Below are 15,921 nucleotides of genomic sequence, written 5' to 3'. Positions count from 1 at the left end.
GGCTGCAATATAACAAAGAGTGAAAAATTTAAGGGGGTCTGAATACTTTCCGTACCCACTGTATATATATAAATAGGAAAGTACCTTAGAGTCTCCTCCACCTCCCAGTACATTGACCATAACCTCCATGACCGTCTCATGCATGCCCAGAGCTCGCATCAGGTTAGGGTGCTGGTAGAACAACTTGTTGTTCATGATGTTCCTATGAGACAAGAGACAATATGCATTTGAAATACTAAATATGATACAAAAGATATGATGTCCAGTAAAAACATAATGACTCTGGAGAAGTTCAGGGAATGAGAACAAACATTATTCAGCAAATACAATGTTAAATGTAATGTTAGATATTCTTTCAAACCTTCTATTTATTAACGAATCCTGAAAAAATACATCACAGTTTTCACAAAAATATTAAGCAGTTTGATTGAAATTGATAATTATAAGGAATGTTACTTGTGCACTAAATCATCATATGTGATCCTGGACCACAAAACCAGTCATAAGGGTACATTTTTGTGAAATGGCTGAGATACAACTATTTGAAAATCTGGAATCTGAGGGTGCAAAAAAAATCTAAACTTTTAAATAGCCTTTAAAAGTTGTCCAAATGAAGTTCTTAGCAATGCATATTACTAATAAAAAATTAAGTTTTGATATATTTACAGTAGGAAATTTACAAAATATCTTCATGGAACATGATCTTTAGTTAATATGCTAATGATTTTTGGCATAAAATAATAATTGATCATTTTGACCCATTCAATGAAGTGTTGGCTATTGCTACAAATATACCCGTGCTACTTATGACTGTTTTTGTGGTCCAGGGTCACGTATTAGAAGGATTTCTGAAAGATCATGTGACACTGAAGACTGAAGTAATGGCTGCAGAAAATTCAGCTTTGCCGTCACAAGAATAAACTACATTATAAAATATATTCAAATAGATACGTTTTTTTAAATAATATTTCACAGTATTACGGTTTTTACCATATTTGTATCAATTAAACACAGCCTTGGTGTGCATGAGATTTAAAAAAATGATATATATCCAGGTTTTTGAAGTACCCACCCAATGCTCTGAATCATAAGCCTCTCCTCTTCCGGGCCCATCTGGACGATGAGAAGGGAACGGATCTGTCCCAGGCACTCCAGCAGGTCCATTGTGTCCTGTATGGACACAGCATTGATGGCATAGGCCTTTGGCAGGGCGCGGATCAACTCTCCCAGAGCGTCATACTGCCGATGAAGAAGACTGAACATGAGCCGCACCAGCTCAGGGTTCTGAATAAAGGACTCCTGTGCCCAGTGGATCATTGTGTGGGATATCAGTTCCTGTAAAGTACCTGAGACATAAAATGTTCTGGAAATGTTAGACTAACACTAAAAATAGTAAAATTTTGAACTAAAAGCAAAAATATTGATCTATAATTGCATTCATTTGATGAGGTCAATCTGAACAACCTTCTCAAGATGTTTTACTTCATTTACTCACTAGGTTTGGGCTCTTCCTCTGGTTCTGGCTCCTCTTCCTCCTTTTTCTTCCTAAAGGTCTTGATCTTCTCCACTAAACTGAGCAGTCTCCCTCTCAGAGACGCCTCTACCTCTTCCTCCTCTGCTTCTTCTTCTACGTGGACACCTGAGGTACAAAAATCAACAATATTTTAGTTTGAATCCTTAAAAGAAAAAACAGAAACTGAACTGGTTGTAGAGAATTTGATCACAAGATGATTTTGCAACAGCAGCCGCTTGGTGTTTAGTTGTTGTAATGTGGCCATAGAGTGATTTTTGTGAGATATTTTGAACACTGACCACAGTGATTCAGCAGCTCATTGTGGAAATTCTGGAGGGTTTCCCGCACTTCCTCTGGCACAGGGCAATCCTCGTCTTCTGGGCTGTGCTTGAAGTTAGTCAACAGGAAAACCTACATATACGCACACAATCAGTGATTAGTCACCGTGAAAGCAATTAAAATCATAAGTGGGTTTAAAATGAAGAGTTGTGTATTATACCTGTTCCAGAGGAGGAGAGCGAAACTCTCTGGTCCTGCGAGCGGTCTCTGCAGCAGACATTGTAAATGCTCTCATTAGGTCATTGTATCGTTCACGCTGGTTTGACTGGATCTGCTGTACAAATTTATCAGAGAATGCCAAAATTGCCTCAACTCTGTGTCTGAGCTCACAGTCACAGAAATACTGTAGAAGGGTACACATCTGAAAGACAGGGAGAAACACACAGAAGCAGTATTAATAAAACATACAAACGAGAGAAAATATACATAATATACAGTATATACAATAATATGAAATTTATATTCTAGGCATATAAAAATATGTAGACAGACAGTCAAAAAGATAAACAAAGAGAGAGATGGAGGGAAGACAAATAAGTACTTTAGATAGATAGATAGATAGATAGATAGATAGATACTTTATACAGACAGACAGACAGACAGACAAATAGACAGACAGATAGACCGATAGATAGATAGATAGATAGATAGATAGATAGATACTTGCCTGCAGTTTGACAGACTCTGGCAGCTTCATTTGAAGTAGTCCCTCCTCTGGAGCCTCCTCTTCCTCCTCTTTGGCCTCCTCACCTACTTCTTCTGCCTCCTTTTCCTCCCCGGCTTTTTCTCCATCCACCTTCTCTCCCTCCTCCTCCTCTACTGCCTTCTCAACCTCTTCTCCTTCCTGTCCCATCTCCTTCTTCAGAGCTTTCAGCTCCTCATCCTCCTCCTCCTCCTCCCCAACTCCCTCATCCACGGCTTCCTCTTCTCCTTCAGCCGCTTCTTCTTTCTCTTTCACCTCCTCTCCTTCCTCCTTGGGAGCAGCTTCCTCTTCTGGTTCCTCTGTCTCTCCTGTCTCCTCTTTCTTTCCGAACACATTGGGATCGATCATCTTGAGAATGTGCTTGACGTCTTCATCGTTGAAGATGCCCATTATGAGGAGGGTGCTGATTAGTTTGAGAATAGGAACGAAGTGAAACTCAACGCTGCCCCCAACAGGATCACGCATGGCCTGGCTGCCGTCGAACACGGCTTCAGTAAGCATGCTTAGAGCCTTGGTCTTCAGTTCCTGTAAGGGACGAAAGAGTGCAGATGTTAACAAAGAGATAATCTGTCTACCAACAATCAGCTTTGAACTCCATGGTATCCTCATCGTACCTGCAGAGGAATGATGGGGCTTATGGTGTACAGATCTGGGTCAGTACCCACAAAGTTGATGGGGGAGAAGTGTAGCTTGGGTCTGAGGCAGGTCGTGAGACCTACTCCTGGCAGGTCATGGGCCGCTTCTGCATCCGGGAAAAGCGTGATGCTGAGCGTCTCTTTTGTCATGGGAACAATAAACTCACGATTGGTTCCCAAGCGGTTGCGTTTGGCTGACTCCAGGTGGATACTGATGAGAAGGTCGTAGTAGCCACTGCGAAGAGGGCCGGGCAGGTAGGTGTTCTCGATTGCGTAGAAGAGCTGTGATTCGTCCACGTGGCTGCAGAGGGCATGGGCCACACGGTTGTTGCCCAATGCACACACAGCACAATAAAGCATGAGAGTGTGATAGTGGAACTTCAGCAAGTCATGCCGTTCAGACAGTTCCAGGATGTCGATACACCTGCATATGAGAGAGAAACACATCCACTATTGAACAACACATAACTAGATTTAAAAAATTGGCAAGACAAACTTTGATGTTGGCTTGAGAAAGCCTGGCCAGAAAGAAATTTTGAAGATTTTAAAGGGGTCCTTTTATGCTCTTTTACAAAGTCTTGATTTTGTTTTGGGGGTGTACTAGAACAGGCTCTCATACTAGGTTGTTCGAAAAACACATTATTTTTCACATATTTTACACACCTCTCTCCCCAGTCTGGCATGAACTGCTCGAATAGTTCCTGAATCAAATGAAGGCCCGCCTTCTCAAATACGAAATATGCTGTGATTGGTTAGCTGGGCCAGTGTGTGTTGTGATTGGCAGCACTCGGCGCTTGGTCAGGAAATGTCATGCCCCTTACCATAGCCGCCTGCGAGCTTCAGTGTAAATACTGTGTCAAAATCAAATAAATCTGAGCACGATTTAAACCCGGATGATTGTAACTACTCTAAGTTTGTCTGCCTTGGGAAAGCTAGCGTGTCTCAGACATAGTGATAACACTCGTTGCCTTCTCTAGTGCAGCTCAACCAGGTCTCGCCCCATTCATCGATATTTATGATATCACAAATCCCAGAAAATATGCGTTGTAGTCCAAACAATTAATTCGTTGTAGTTTTTGAAAAGTGATTTCTGTTAAATAAAATATCTCCTTTTGAAGTGGACTTTGAGCTTTGCAACTTTGCAGATCTTTTTTATGCACAAACAGCAACATTACAGACTAACTAAAGTTGAAAAAGTGAAAAAGCATGTCGTTCCAAACCCCTAAGACCTTCGTTCATCTGTGGAACACAAATATATAGAATATATATATTCTATATATAGAATATAAAATATATATATAATAGATGTTTTTGATGTTTTTGATGAAATCCGAGAGCTTTCTGACCCTCCATAGACAGAACTTTTTGTGCACAACGAAAACAAAAATAACGACTTTATTCAACAATTGTTCTCTTCCGTGCCAGTCTTAAATGCACATTCACATTAGTACATTCACATTCACATATGTGTGTGCATTGTACTCTTGTGAATGGCGGTGGAGACTGGCCCATATAAGAAGAAATCGTTGAATAAAGTCATTATTTTTGTTTTCTTCGTGCACAAAAAGTATTCTCGTTGCTTCATAAAATTAAGGTGAACCACTGATGTCACATGGACTATTTTAATGATGTCCTTACTAACTTTCTGGGTCTTGAACGTGTCAGTTGCATTGCTGTCTATGCAGGGTCAGAAAGCTCTCGGATTTCATCAAAAATATCTTAATTTGTGCTCCGAAGATGAATGAAGGTCTTACAGGTTTGGAACGACAAGAGGGTGAGCAATTAATTACAGAATATTAATTTTTGGGTGGACTATCCTTACTATTTAATATTGACATCTAGTGGTTGAAATTGGTACCGCAGTCCAAACTGAAAGTATTGGAGAGTTGTTTCTCCCGCCCCCTTCTCCACAGATTATGGAAGTTACTATGGTGCTCTGGGTGGCTGCTACGCAGTTGCTAGGGTGTTGCAATGCAGTTGTCAGGATGTTCTGAGTGTTACTGTGTGGTTGCTAGGGTGGTTTAGATTATTGTTGGGTGGTTTGCTAGGGTGTTGCTATGGTGTTCTGGATCATTGCTAAGATGTTGCTATGCGTTTGGTAATGTGTTTTGGGTGTTTTGTTATGAGGTTGCTAGGGTGTTGCTATGTGGTTAATATGGTGTTCTGGGTGGTTGTTAGGGTGTTTATAGTCACTGCTAGGTGATTGTTAGGGTGTTGCTATGCGGTTGCTAGGGTGTTCCAGGTGGTTGATAAGGTTTTTGCTGGGCCACTGCTATGGTGTTGCTATTTGCTAGGGTGTTCTGAGTGATTGCTATGTGGTTTCTAGGGTATAGCCATGTGGTTTATAGGGTGTTCTGGGTGGTTGCTATGCAGTTGCTAGGGTGTTGTTATGCAGTTCCTAGGGTGGCTGCTAGGTGGCTATTAGGGTGCTCTGGATGGTTGCTACATGGTTGCTAGGGTGCCCTGGGTGATTGTAAGAGTGTTCATATTCACAGCTTGGTGGTTAATAGGGTTCTGCTATGCAGTTGCTAGGGTGTTCTGGATGGTTGCTAGGGTTTTGCTATTTGTTTGCTAAGATCTTCTGGGTAGTGATGGGCGCGTTCGAAACATTTGTGAATCTTTTGTATCGAATCAGTGTATCAGAGCGTGTATCAAACCGGCCAGGTCGCATGATTTTAGCAAACGAAGCTTAGTTACGTCACACCGTTTCAAAACTCTGATGGTTCACCACTAGGGGGTGTTGATCTCAAAGTTAACCCATGAACCACTTCTGGTTGCCCAGTTAATCACGTGACATGAAATCCCACAAAATTTTACTATAAAAAATAAAGAATTCAGGGCCAGATGTTGTGGGTTAAACAAAGGATGACTTCCCTTTAACACAGATGGCTATATAGTTTAAAAAATGTGTAAAAACAATCAGTACATTCACTGAGTTCTTGATGCTTTTACAACGTTTTCACCAGCAGGTGTCGCCAGCATGTCCTGTTTCAAGTGCTTCGAAACATCGAATCATTTTTCGAAGCAATTGGTTCAATTGATTCAATGCTTCGAAAAGCTTTGTTTCTCCCATCACTACTTCTGGGTGGTTGGTAGACAGTTGCTAGGGTGTTCATGATCATTGTTAGCCGGTTGCTAGGGTTTTCTAGGCCATTGATAGGTAGATAGATAGACTTCTTTAGCTGGTCAGGCTGGCTGGGAGACCAGATGAACAACCAGTCTGGGTGTAACGAGGCCGCTTTAAGCAGGGATTGCACCCGGGTCTCTGGCGCTCTAATAGTGTGAAATTACTCACTGAGCTACTCCCAGACAGTTAAACCCAAAAGCAGAAGAGCAAAAATAGCCAAGGGACTTGAATCTTCAAAAAGTTAAAATAACCTTCACTAGAGAAACAAAGTACAAAATAAACATAGAAAACTGAACTTCCATCAAACAAAAAAAGACCCAAGGGTCCAAAAAATACAAGAACAATCCAACCTAACTTGAGGACTGGCAACTGTATACACAGGAAGAATAGGCTCAAGACTATAGGTAGATAGATAGACTTCTTTAGCTGGTCAGGCTGGCTGGGAGACCAGATGAACAACCAGTCTGGGTGTAACGAGGCCGCTTTAAGCAGGGATTGCACCCGGGTCTCTGGCGCTCTAATAGTGTGAAATTACTCACTGAGCTACTCCCAGACAGTTAAACCCAAAAGCAGAAGAGCAAAAATAGCCAAGGGACTTGAATCTTCAAAAAGTTAAAATAACCTTCACTAGAGAAACAAAGTACAAAATAAACATAGAAAACTGAACTTCCATCAAACAAAAAAAAGACCCAAGGGTCCAAAAAATACAAGAACAATCCAACCTAACTTGAGGACTGGCAACTGGATACACAGGAAGAATAGGCTCAAGACTGAACACAATAGCGGGGAACAAACAGACTTATAAATGGTCAAACACAGGTGTGGGGAATCAAAGCTGATGAGCAGGATACTGAACATGGTACGGGGCGATGGCGCCATCTGGAGGAGCGGAGAGACTAGAGTTCATAATACAAGCGCCATCTGCAGTTCTGGAGGGAACATGACAAAGGGCTCAAGGAGAGTGACCCCTGCAGGCTAGGATGAAAACAGCAATGCAGAGATGAGCCTATTACACTGGGAGACCAGCTTAAACCAGCTAAGACCAGCCAACCAGCGTAGGCTGGTTTTTTTCCTGTGGGGTAATGTTTTCAATTTAGTTTTTTAGTTGTTTTTTTGTCTCGTTCTCCTGTACCTGTTCTCTTCAGGTATATGCAGAGCCATCATGGTGAGAGGCTCTGTACATTCCACCATCCAGCCGTGCCTCTCGCTCACCCGCCCCACTTTTGGATTCAGGAAGTGGTTAGGCATCCGGCTCCAGATCACAGGGGTCAGCATCTCAACATCCAGCCGAGGAGGACACTGGGGCACTGGGTTCTTGCGCTCACTACGGAACATGGCTGCCGAAAGAGGCATGATATTCTATAGGATGGAGAAGGGAAGTGAGAAATTTAAGGCTACAAATTTTTAGTAAAAGTATTTCTAAATGAAAGCTGATGACTTTTAGCGCCAGAAACAGAGGATAGTGCAGACCTTGAGTTTTCCGAGTTCCAGCTGCAGCATGTTCTGGCTGGTCGGCAAAACAAACACAGCTGGAAACAACTTAGTGTTGGGCTCCACCTGACAAAGCATATGTATAAATATGAGTTCGAATTAAGAAAATGCACTCCTAACAGGGACTTTTTAAGTGCCACTACAGTTCCTCCTTTGAAGAGATGACCTTCACTTACCTGGTAGAAAGTGTTGATCTCTTTCCCATTGGCTGTGAAATTCATGAGACCTGTTGCCAGGTCAACCAAACAACCAATCACCAGATCTTCCTGGCTAAACCTCTGCTGGGTGCTGCTGCCAAACTCTCCTCCCCACACCATATAGCAGTTACTCCTCTTTATACTGATAAGCAAACAGAATATTGTAAGTGTTCTTGAGTGATGAATAAATAAATATTTGTAGCTTAATCAAAATGATAAAATAATACAATACCGTCAAAAAGTTTGTGGTCTTTATTTCTTTTTCTTTCTTTGTAATGAGTAATTTTATTTAGAAAGGATATATACATTTCTATTTTATAATTCTATTTTAAATAAATGCTGTTCTTTTCAAATAAATGGGTGTTTCTTGAGCACCAAATCAGCACATTAGAATGATTTCTGAAAGATCATGTGTCACTGAAGACTGAAGTAAAGACTGCAGAAATTTCAGCTTTGACATAACAGCAATTAATTATATTTTATAATATATTAAAATAGAAAATAATTATTTTAAACTGTAATGACATTTTACTGTAATTTCAATAAAATAAATGCAGCCTTGGTAAGCATAAGAGACACTAAAAAAAATCTTTTTTTTTTTAGCTGGTATGCATTTGCTTAAATAAAAAAATAATCATAATTTAATCTTTTAAATTAAATTTTATTTGCTGATAGTGTTTTACATTAAGTATTTTTCTTACCCAATTTCTAGCAAAGAAAATGTTCATTATTTTAAGCATAAATCTGTTCAAAAAAATAGTGAGGTTTGTGCTTAAAATAAGAACTATTTGCCAATGGAACAAGAAATTCAAAATAGATTCTCTGAAAAAAAAAAAAATATTATATGTATTGTTTCTCAAATACATTTATCTTGTTTCAAGGTTGTTTACATTTTTATTGAAAATCAATTTTATTTCAATAATTTTTCTAGATCCAAAAGTTTGAAATGTGTGTTGTACATCCAAAATACTACACTGAAAATATGATAAATGTAGGCATTACACTTTAAAATCTCTTGCTCTCAACTAATTCTGATGGTCGGTGACCACTGGTGCACTGCTCTTACATCACCAAAATCGATATTCACCTACATCACCTCACTATACCGAACATTTATTTTTAACTAAACGCTTCTCCGCACTGCAGCTTCTTGTATTTACCCTCGCTGGCCCACATTTCAGTAATTTTACATGGCAGATCAGTGAGCTGAATTTTTATATCATCTCACCTGTCATGTATATTGCCCTTGTCGTCTCCAACAGTGACAGTGACAGTGCGGACCTTAGACAGGTCATAGTTGAGGTCATACATGTGGAAGTCTGGGGTGACCCAACCCACCCATACCCCGCTAGGTTCTTGACCGGCGAAGATACGGACTGAGTAATAGTACTGCACAATTGAGACAGGGAGAGAGAAGCATAAGTAAAAAAACAAGAGCGAAGAGTGTGTTATATATAACAGATCTAGTAATGAAGACTGACTGTGGTCGTATTGAGGATGATCTCTGGGTCGTCACGATCGTCAGGCACCACATCCTCAAACAAACGGGGCATAATAGGTGGAGGTGGAGGAGGAGCGATCATGGCTGCCTTTTTAGCTTTAAACAGGAAGCTGAGGGAATAATTTTGAGGGTGTTTTTCAACATTTTACATTTTTAAAATATACAAATATTAGCATAAACTTCATAAAAGTCCTCAGATCTCACCCTTTCTTCTTTCCTTTCTCGGATGCAGTGTCTTTGTCATTTTCTTTATTGCTTGGGATATCTTTGGGCATGGATGGCTCCTTTTCCTTCTCCTCCTGCTCTTTGCGACTGGCTGACTTCTTCAGCACCTCAAAGTCAGAGTCGGGGTCCACCTCCAGCACCTCTTCTTCAGGGATGGTGAGGGTTCGTGTGAGGGGAGTAGTGCCTGCAGGCACCATGAAGGTCAGGTGGAACTCTACAGGTATGCTCAGTCTGAAGAACAGCATGTCTGTGTTGGCATTTTGGGATCCAAAAGTCTTGTGGGTTATTTTAATACAGGGGGCGCTGTCTACGGTTCCATCCACACGAGAGACCTACAGGTCACATGAGAACAATAAAAAGGTTGATAAACTTTATCTATACCTTTAAACTCAACTAAATGACACAAAAATTGCTTAAATACAGTACCTCAATGTGGTTGTGGTCCGTGGGCACCGGAACATACTGGGGGAGGCTCTTACTGAACCACATTGTGATGTCTCTCTTCATGTTGATGGCGAATGGCTCAAAGCCTTCTTGGAGCCCACAGATGGCGAAGTAGCGTAGGCTGCTAACATTCTGACCCAGGTTAATACGGGCAACCTGAGAAAGACCCAAAGTGCAGACTGGAATAAAACCTGGAGGGAGAAGAACAAAGAGAAGAAGCTGATTTAGTAGAGGTGGGGGAGGGGGTGAATATAACATAGTATTGCAATATTTTGAATGGCAATATTTTTTTATATCTTTTATTATATACATTGCAAATATGAAGTGAACTTTTGATACTAGAATAATAATTGCTTTTTCAGTCTATAGTGCTGTTTATTTGTATTTTTTTCAGAGATGGAGGCATCGGAAAAATAAATCAGAAAGCATCCTGTGATTAAATAAGATTAAAAGGAAGAGATGAAGGAGATGGATATGACACATAAGATTTGCAAGGAGTGTGGTATGAAAATAAAACACTCCGGAAATACCATGAACATGAGGACTCACCTTACACTTCACCATCCATTAGCATAGCCTTAGCAAAGGGTGGCCAAGTTGACAATAAATCAGCTACTTTTGGGGCATTTTCCATTGAAAAAAGGTATTAAATCATAATGTATGGTGTTGTGATGCTCTGCATGTCGCAAAATGTGTAAAATTGCAATAATATCATATTGTGACTTAAGAATCATGGGGGCTCTGGTAGTAGCGTTAGTGTTAGCTTTAGCTAAGTATGGTAAATCAGGTTTTTTGGGGGCATTTGCTGTAGAAAATATATGTTATCGCAACACTCAGCATGTCACAAAATGTATAAAACTGCAATAATAGCGTATCATGACTTAACCGTGATAATATTGTACTGTGGGGCCTCTGGTAATTTCCACTTGTGGCGAAGGGGGTGTGGTGCAGCGAAGTCTACGGCGAGAGAGAGAGTCGGGAAACCGGCGGGGCGTAAGTAGGTCAAGTGCAAGATGACAAACACCTGTGTCTTATTGCAGTAATTGGCGTGGAGAGACCGAATAAAAGCCGTCAGGAATGAGAGAGGGGGAGAGATGCTGGACGGACGACTCGTGGTCAAAGAGACTGGGACTGTGTGAAGCGGCTGATTGTGATTACGTGAAAGTTTGAGTTGGAGGCGCGGAGAGCGCAGGTTTTGTTTATTTTGTGAGAAACCAATAAAGAACCACGAGCCTCCGTAACCAACCCTGCCTTCGTCCTTTCCACCCACACATACGAACTATACCACACCACGCTTTTCACTAATTTACAGAGGAGAACAGTGATTTGTACTTCAAATCTAATTCTGCATTGCCTCAAGATGGTATTTTGACAGAACTTTCAAAATTGTTGTAATTGCAAACTCCTTATTCTTTTTTTTTTATAACAAACTTTAAATTAGTTCACATGCACTAAATTTAAAGTCTTCTGTAGTCATGAAATGGCCTACTAAAGCCACATATCATATTAGATTTTGAGGAAAAACCCAGAGAATAACTTAAATTTTGCTCTGTTTTTCCCCCCTTATGGGACCAAAGCTATTGAATGGCTTAAAATGTAGCATATTAATCATATGGACAATTTTTATGATGCTTTTGTTGTAAAAAAAAAACAACAAAAAAAAAAAAGGCCACAATAATCTTCAAAAATTTAGATTTTGTGTTTGATGGGAAAAAGAAAATATAATCCATCTATTATCTGGAATCCCTTTCTTTAAATGTAAAAACAAAAAAAAATCAATCAGTGGTAAACAGAAATACATTTTCATTACACAGCTTTTTAAATCCAAGACCAGGATTGAAAACAAACCTTGAGACTCATTCAAAAACTAACTACAGACTTTTCCTGACCAGCTAAATGACAAAGCTTATTAAACAAAACACATTATCCTTCAAAACAACTAATTGAAACCCCATTGATAAACAACGTTATAGCCTAAATCCTCACCGTCTCCAATCTCAATGTCTTTGAATGCCATTTCAGAGCCAGAATCACTGATCAGCATCTCTCCATTAAGAGTGAACATGATGTTCATTTCAGTGAGGTCTATCATGCACCCGACCACATCACCAGACTGCCATTGACGGCCAAATGGCTCATTACCAATGTGCCATCGCTGAGCCTGCAGGAAGAGCAGAGGAGAGTAATTCAGCGTTTATTGCAGCTATCCAAAATAGTTTGTCAGCAACTTGAGCGGCACACAAAATGTATTGGTCCAATTAGCCGGAAAGATGGCCTACAGCCTGGTACCATATAACACAGCAAAATTAGATTAATATGACACCACTGACCCTGTTTCCATTAAAGACATAGGCCAGCTCATCAGAACCAAGCTCAACGTCAGAGCGGACGTTCGGTCGAGCCCAGCCAACTCTCATCTCTCCTGTGGTTACGGCCTCAAACTCAAAGTACCATTTTCCTGAGGTAACAGCATACTGCTTCTCTGCCCTGAAGATACGCACTTTATCTCCACGTGTGTTCTCAACACCAAGACCACCTGTGGGGGAAAAGAGAGATTAGGACTGCAAAAACGATACGAATCCCAACAGATATGTATCTGAAGTTGGCCAATGACTTCATTAAGGTCTGTTCCATATTTGTGATCCTAATAGTGATAGGAGATGACAGGAGAGCAAAGACTCACTGCTCTCCTGATCTGGGGGCTCGATGTTGTATCCATAGCCAATCAGAGTGCGCACAGCGTTGTTCACACTGTCTCTGTTGGTCTTCTTGGTTCTCTCATCCAGCAGGTTGTAAGGTACCAGACGAGGGTTGCGCTTATTCAAAATGTCCTGAGGGTCACAAGGTTAGTAACAAGAGTACGTTTTTGAAGTATTATTAACTGAATTCCAGGTCACAGAAATTCAAAAAAAGTCACACAACAAAGGTCCTGTCACGGTTTCTGTTAGTTTGGACTTTATTTGCACCGTTCTCACTGAGTTGTTTCTAATTTGAGTTTGTCATTATGTTCAGGCGTGTCTCATTAATTATCCTCATTTGGTCTGTGTACTTAAGTTCCTGTCTGTTCAGTTAGTGTTTGTTGGGTCTTGAACATCAATGTTATGTGTGTCACCAGCCTTCCTTTGTGTGGAATATACCCTTGTGTGGATCTATTAAAGATCGTTAACCTTCTTCTTCATGTTCGTGCGTGTTCATCAACACCATATCGTGACAGGTCCAAAATATGATATCTAATTTGGTAACACTTTAGTATAGGGACCAATTCTCACTATTAGCTAGTTGCTTATTAGCATGCTTATTATTAGCATATTGGCTGTTTATTAGTGTTCATAAAGCAAATATTCTGCATGACCATATTCTACATCCCTAATCCTACCCAATACCTAAACTTAACAACTACCTTACTAACTATTAATAAGCAGCAAATTAGGAGTTTATTGAGGCAAAATCATAGTTAATGGTTTGTTAATAGCGAGAATTGGACCTTAAAATAAAGTGTGACCCAAATTGTTAACCAATTATAGTTATTAATTCCCAGATTTTTTTAAAAACTAGACATATTATACTGTCGTAACAATTAACAAAGCTGACAAAACATTTTAATTATAATTTTGCCATACACTTTATCAAAATAAATATATTGACATATATATAATGAATTATTATTATAAATTCATATAGGTATCATTTTAAACATTGATTGTTGTTTTATCGTTTTTATGAAATACAAATGTTGTGTGCATAAATGTTTATGGGCAATTCATGCTGAATTCATGCTTATTGCTATTATTAGAAGCATTATTATTACTAATAAATATTATTGAAATTTCATTACCTTTTAATTTTAATTTTAATCATGTTCCCTGCCTGCTACCTTAAATGAAATTCAGGATTTGAATTGTAATTTAAAAGGCTTGCCCCTTTTCACAGACTGTGACGGCACATTTTATACTTATTAATATTGTAAATCTAGCAAAGGTTTTTTTTCCTTCATTTTTTTTATACACTGTACTTTGTTATATTAACCTGAAATAAAATTTCAGTAAACCAGTTAAATAGAAAACTAGTTAACACAGCGACTGAGGATGACTGAGGACAATTTTCTCACTTAGAAACATGTTTTATTGTGACAGAGTCAGCATAGTATCCACATCTACCTGCAAAATGCTGTAGGTCCATCCTTGTCTCACTCTGTCCCGTGCCCAAACATTATGCCCATTTTCTGCCAACTTCTCCACCAACTGGTTCTGATTGGGTGTCAGTTTGACGTGACTGAGGTCTAGTGGAGCTGGTTTGTACCCACTGCTCATCACATAACTGACCAAGAAAAAGAAAAACATGAAAACCAAAACACTATACATTATACAAGACAAAAACCTGGGTGCGTTTTTTGGTTTTCTTACGTTTTGGGCAATTTGATCTTCTTCAGATTCTCCTCAGCTTTCTCATCTCCCATGCCTACATGGCAGCCCAAAGCTAAGAGGGTTCTGGAGAGGTCAAGGTGAAAAAAGTCAGATGCAGGTCAGAAGGACAGATGGATGCATAAGCAATGAAATTTAGACCTTTGATATTCAACAGACACTCACTTCAAGGTCTCTCCAGACATCTGGAGGTTATAATTCCTCTCGGGTTCTGGAAGATTCTGAAAGTCCACCAGACACGGGTGCAACTTCTTATTATCATCCCTGAACTGAGAGAGAGAGAGCATTTAACTTTTTAATAAGGATGTTGATTTTGTATGTACAGTATGCTTGTGCTTGCGTTGGTGTTTATTTGAGAAAGACAGAGAAAGAAGGCGCTCACCACTCCGTAGGTCCAACCCTGCTCAATACGAGTCACAGCCCAGAGCTCATGGATGTTTTCTGCAAGCTTCTCTCTGATCCGCTCCAAATGAGGAGGTAGAACAATCTAAAAATGACATTACATACACAATACATACACTGACTGCTGAGTCAAAGTGTTTTTGGCAAGCAACAGTGGAGTTGTATGTGGTCAGTTTAGTTTACCTGGGCAGTGTCAACAGGACAGGGAGTGAATGAAGTGTGTGTAAGGGACTGTGTGGGGCCCAGCAGGTTTCTGACTCCATTAAAGTCATGTTTATACTCCTTAATGTGCTCGATGCGCATTCTGTCTTTGGGGAGAAGAGCTTCATAACATGGTGTGTAACCAGGAGGGGGCAAAAACTTAAAATCCCCATGGCGACCACCCAAAAGGAACCGAGCTCTGAAAAATGAAATGGAAAAAAGGTGATTTTAGTTTTTTTGTTGTTTTCATTTATAAATGATTCTCTGTCAGATTTTTTCATGTTGAGAAGTCTCTTATGCTCACCAATGCTGCATTTATTTGGTCAATAAAACTATAAAACAGTCAATTTGTTAAATATTATTCAAATTTAAAATAACTATTTTTTTTATTAATTTACAGTCATTGTTACTATCTTCTACGGTGGCCCAGTAGTGCACAACACAACGAAATCTCCAGAACACAACGGAAACAAGCCGCAAGGTAACATAATTAGCACAACAGAACAGAAATAAGCCACAACACAACGAAATCTCCACAACACAACGGAAACAAGCCGCAAGGTAACATAATTAGCACAACAGAACAGAAATAAGCCACAACACAACGAAATCTCGCACAACAAAACGGAAATAAGCCGCAAGGTAACATAATTAGCACAACAGAACAGAAATAAGCCACAACACAATGAAAATTAGCACAACAAAACGGAAATAAGCCGCAA

General features: G+C 39.8%; 1 protein-coding gene across 5 annotated transcripts in view; it reads right to left on the bottom strand.

Moving 5' to 3' along the window:
• Positions 1 to 15,921, bottom strand: part of LOC107676751 (ryanodine receptor 1-like) — a 108,012-nt gene that overhangs the window by 52,809 nt on the left and 39,282 nt on the right. For all 5 annotated transcript variants that reach the window (XM_016471416.1, XM_016471417.1, XM_016471418.1 and 2 more), the window contains 22 exons: positions 15,182 to 15,398; positions 14,979 to 15,083; positions 14,762 to 14,865; positions 14,579 to 14,662; positions 14,333 to 14,492; positions 12,859 to 13,006; positions 12,506 to 12,711; positions 12,162 to 12,336; positions 10,158 to 10,366; positions 9,711 to 10,063; positions 9,487 to 9,616; positions 9,234 to 9,394; positions 7,985 to 8,147; positions 7,788 to 7,874; positions 7,450 to 7,676; positions 3,170 to 3,614; positions 2,520 to 3,080; positions 2,013 to 2,213; positions 1,813 to 1,924; positions 1,496 to 1,639; positions 1,073 to 1,346; positions 85 to 202 (listed from right to left, as the gene is read on the bottom strand). In XM_016471416.1, the coding sequence (XP_016326902.1) occupies positions 85 to 202; positions 1,073 to 1,346; positions 1,496 to 1,639; positions 1,813 to 1,924; positions 2,013 to 2,213; positions 2,520 to 3,080; positions 3,170 to 3,614; positions 7,450 to 7,676; positions 7,788 to 7,874; positions 7,985 to 8,147; positions 9,234 to 9,394; positions 9,487 to 9,616; positions 9,711 to 10,063; positions 10,158 to 10,366; positions 12,162 to 12,336; positions 12,506 to 12,711; positions 12,859 to 13,006; positions 14,333 to 14,492; positions 14,579 to 14,662; positions 14,762 to 14,865; positions 14,979 to 15,083; positions 15,182 to 15,398 (4,384 nt within the window). The remainder of the gene's footprint in view (positions 1 to 84; positions 203 to 1,072; positions 1,347 to 1,495; positions 1,640 to 1,812; positions 1,925 to 2,012; positions 2,214 to 2,519; positions 3,081 to 3,169; positions 3,615 to 7,449; positions 7,677 to 7,787; positions 7,875 to 7,984; positions 8,148 to 9,233; positions 9,395 to 9,486; positions 9,617 to 9,710; positions 10,064 to 10,157; positions 10,367 to 12,161; positions 12,337 to 12,505; positions 12,712 to 12,858; positions 13,007 to 14,332; positions 14,493 to 14,578; positions 14,663 to 14,761; positions 14,866 to 14,978; positions 15,084 to 15,181; positions 15,399 to 15,921) is intronic.

This window comes from Sinocyclocheilus anshuiensis, unplaced genomic scaffold (genome assembly GCF_001515605.1).
Source record: "Sinocyclocheilus anshuiensis isolate Anshui unplaced genomic scaffold, SAMN03320099.WGS_v1.1 scaffold456, whole genome shotgun sequence".
Lineage (NCBI taxonomy): Eukaryota > Metazoa > Chordata > Actinopteri > Cypriniformes > Cyprinidae > Sinocyclocheilus > Sinocyclocheilus anshuiensis.
Note: the sequence above shows the minus strand (reverse complement) of the source record. Positions and strands in the feature narration are given on the sequence as shown.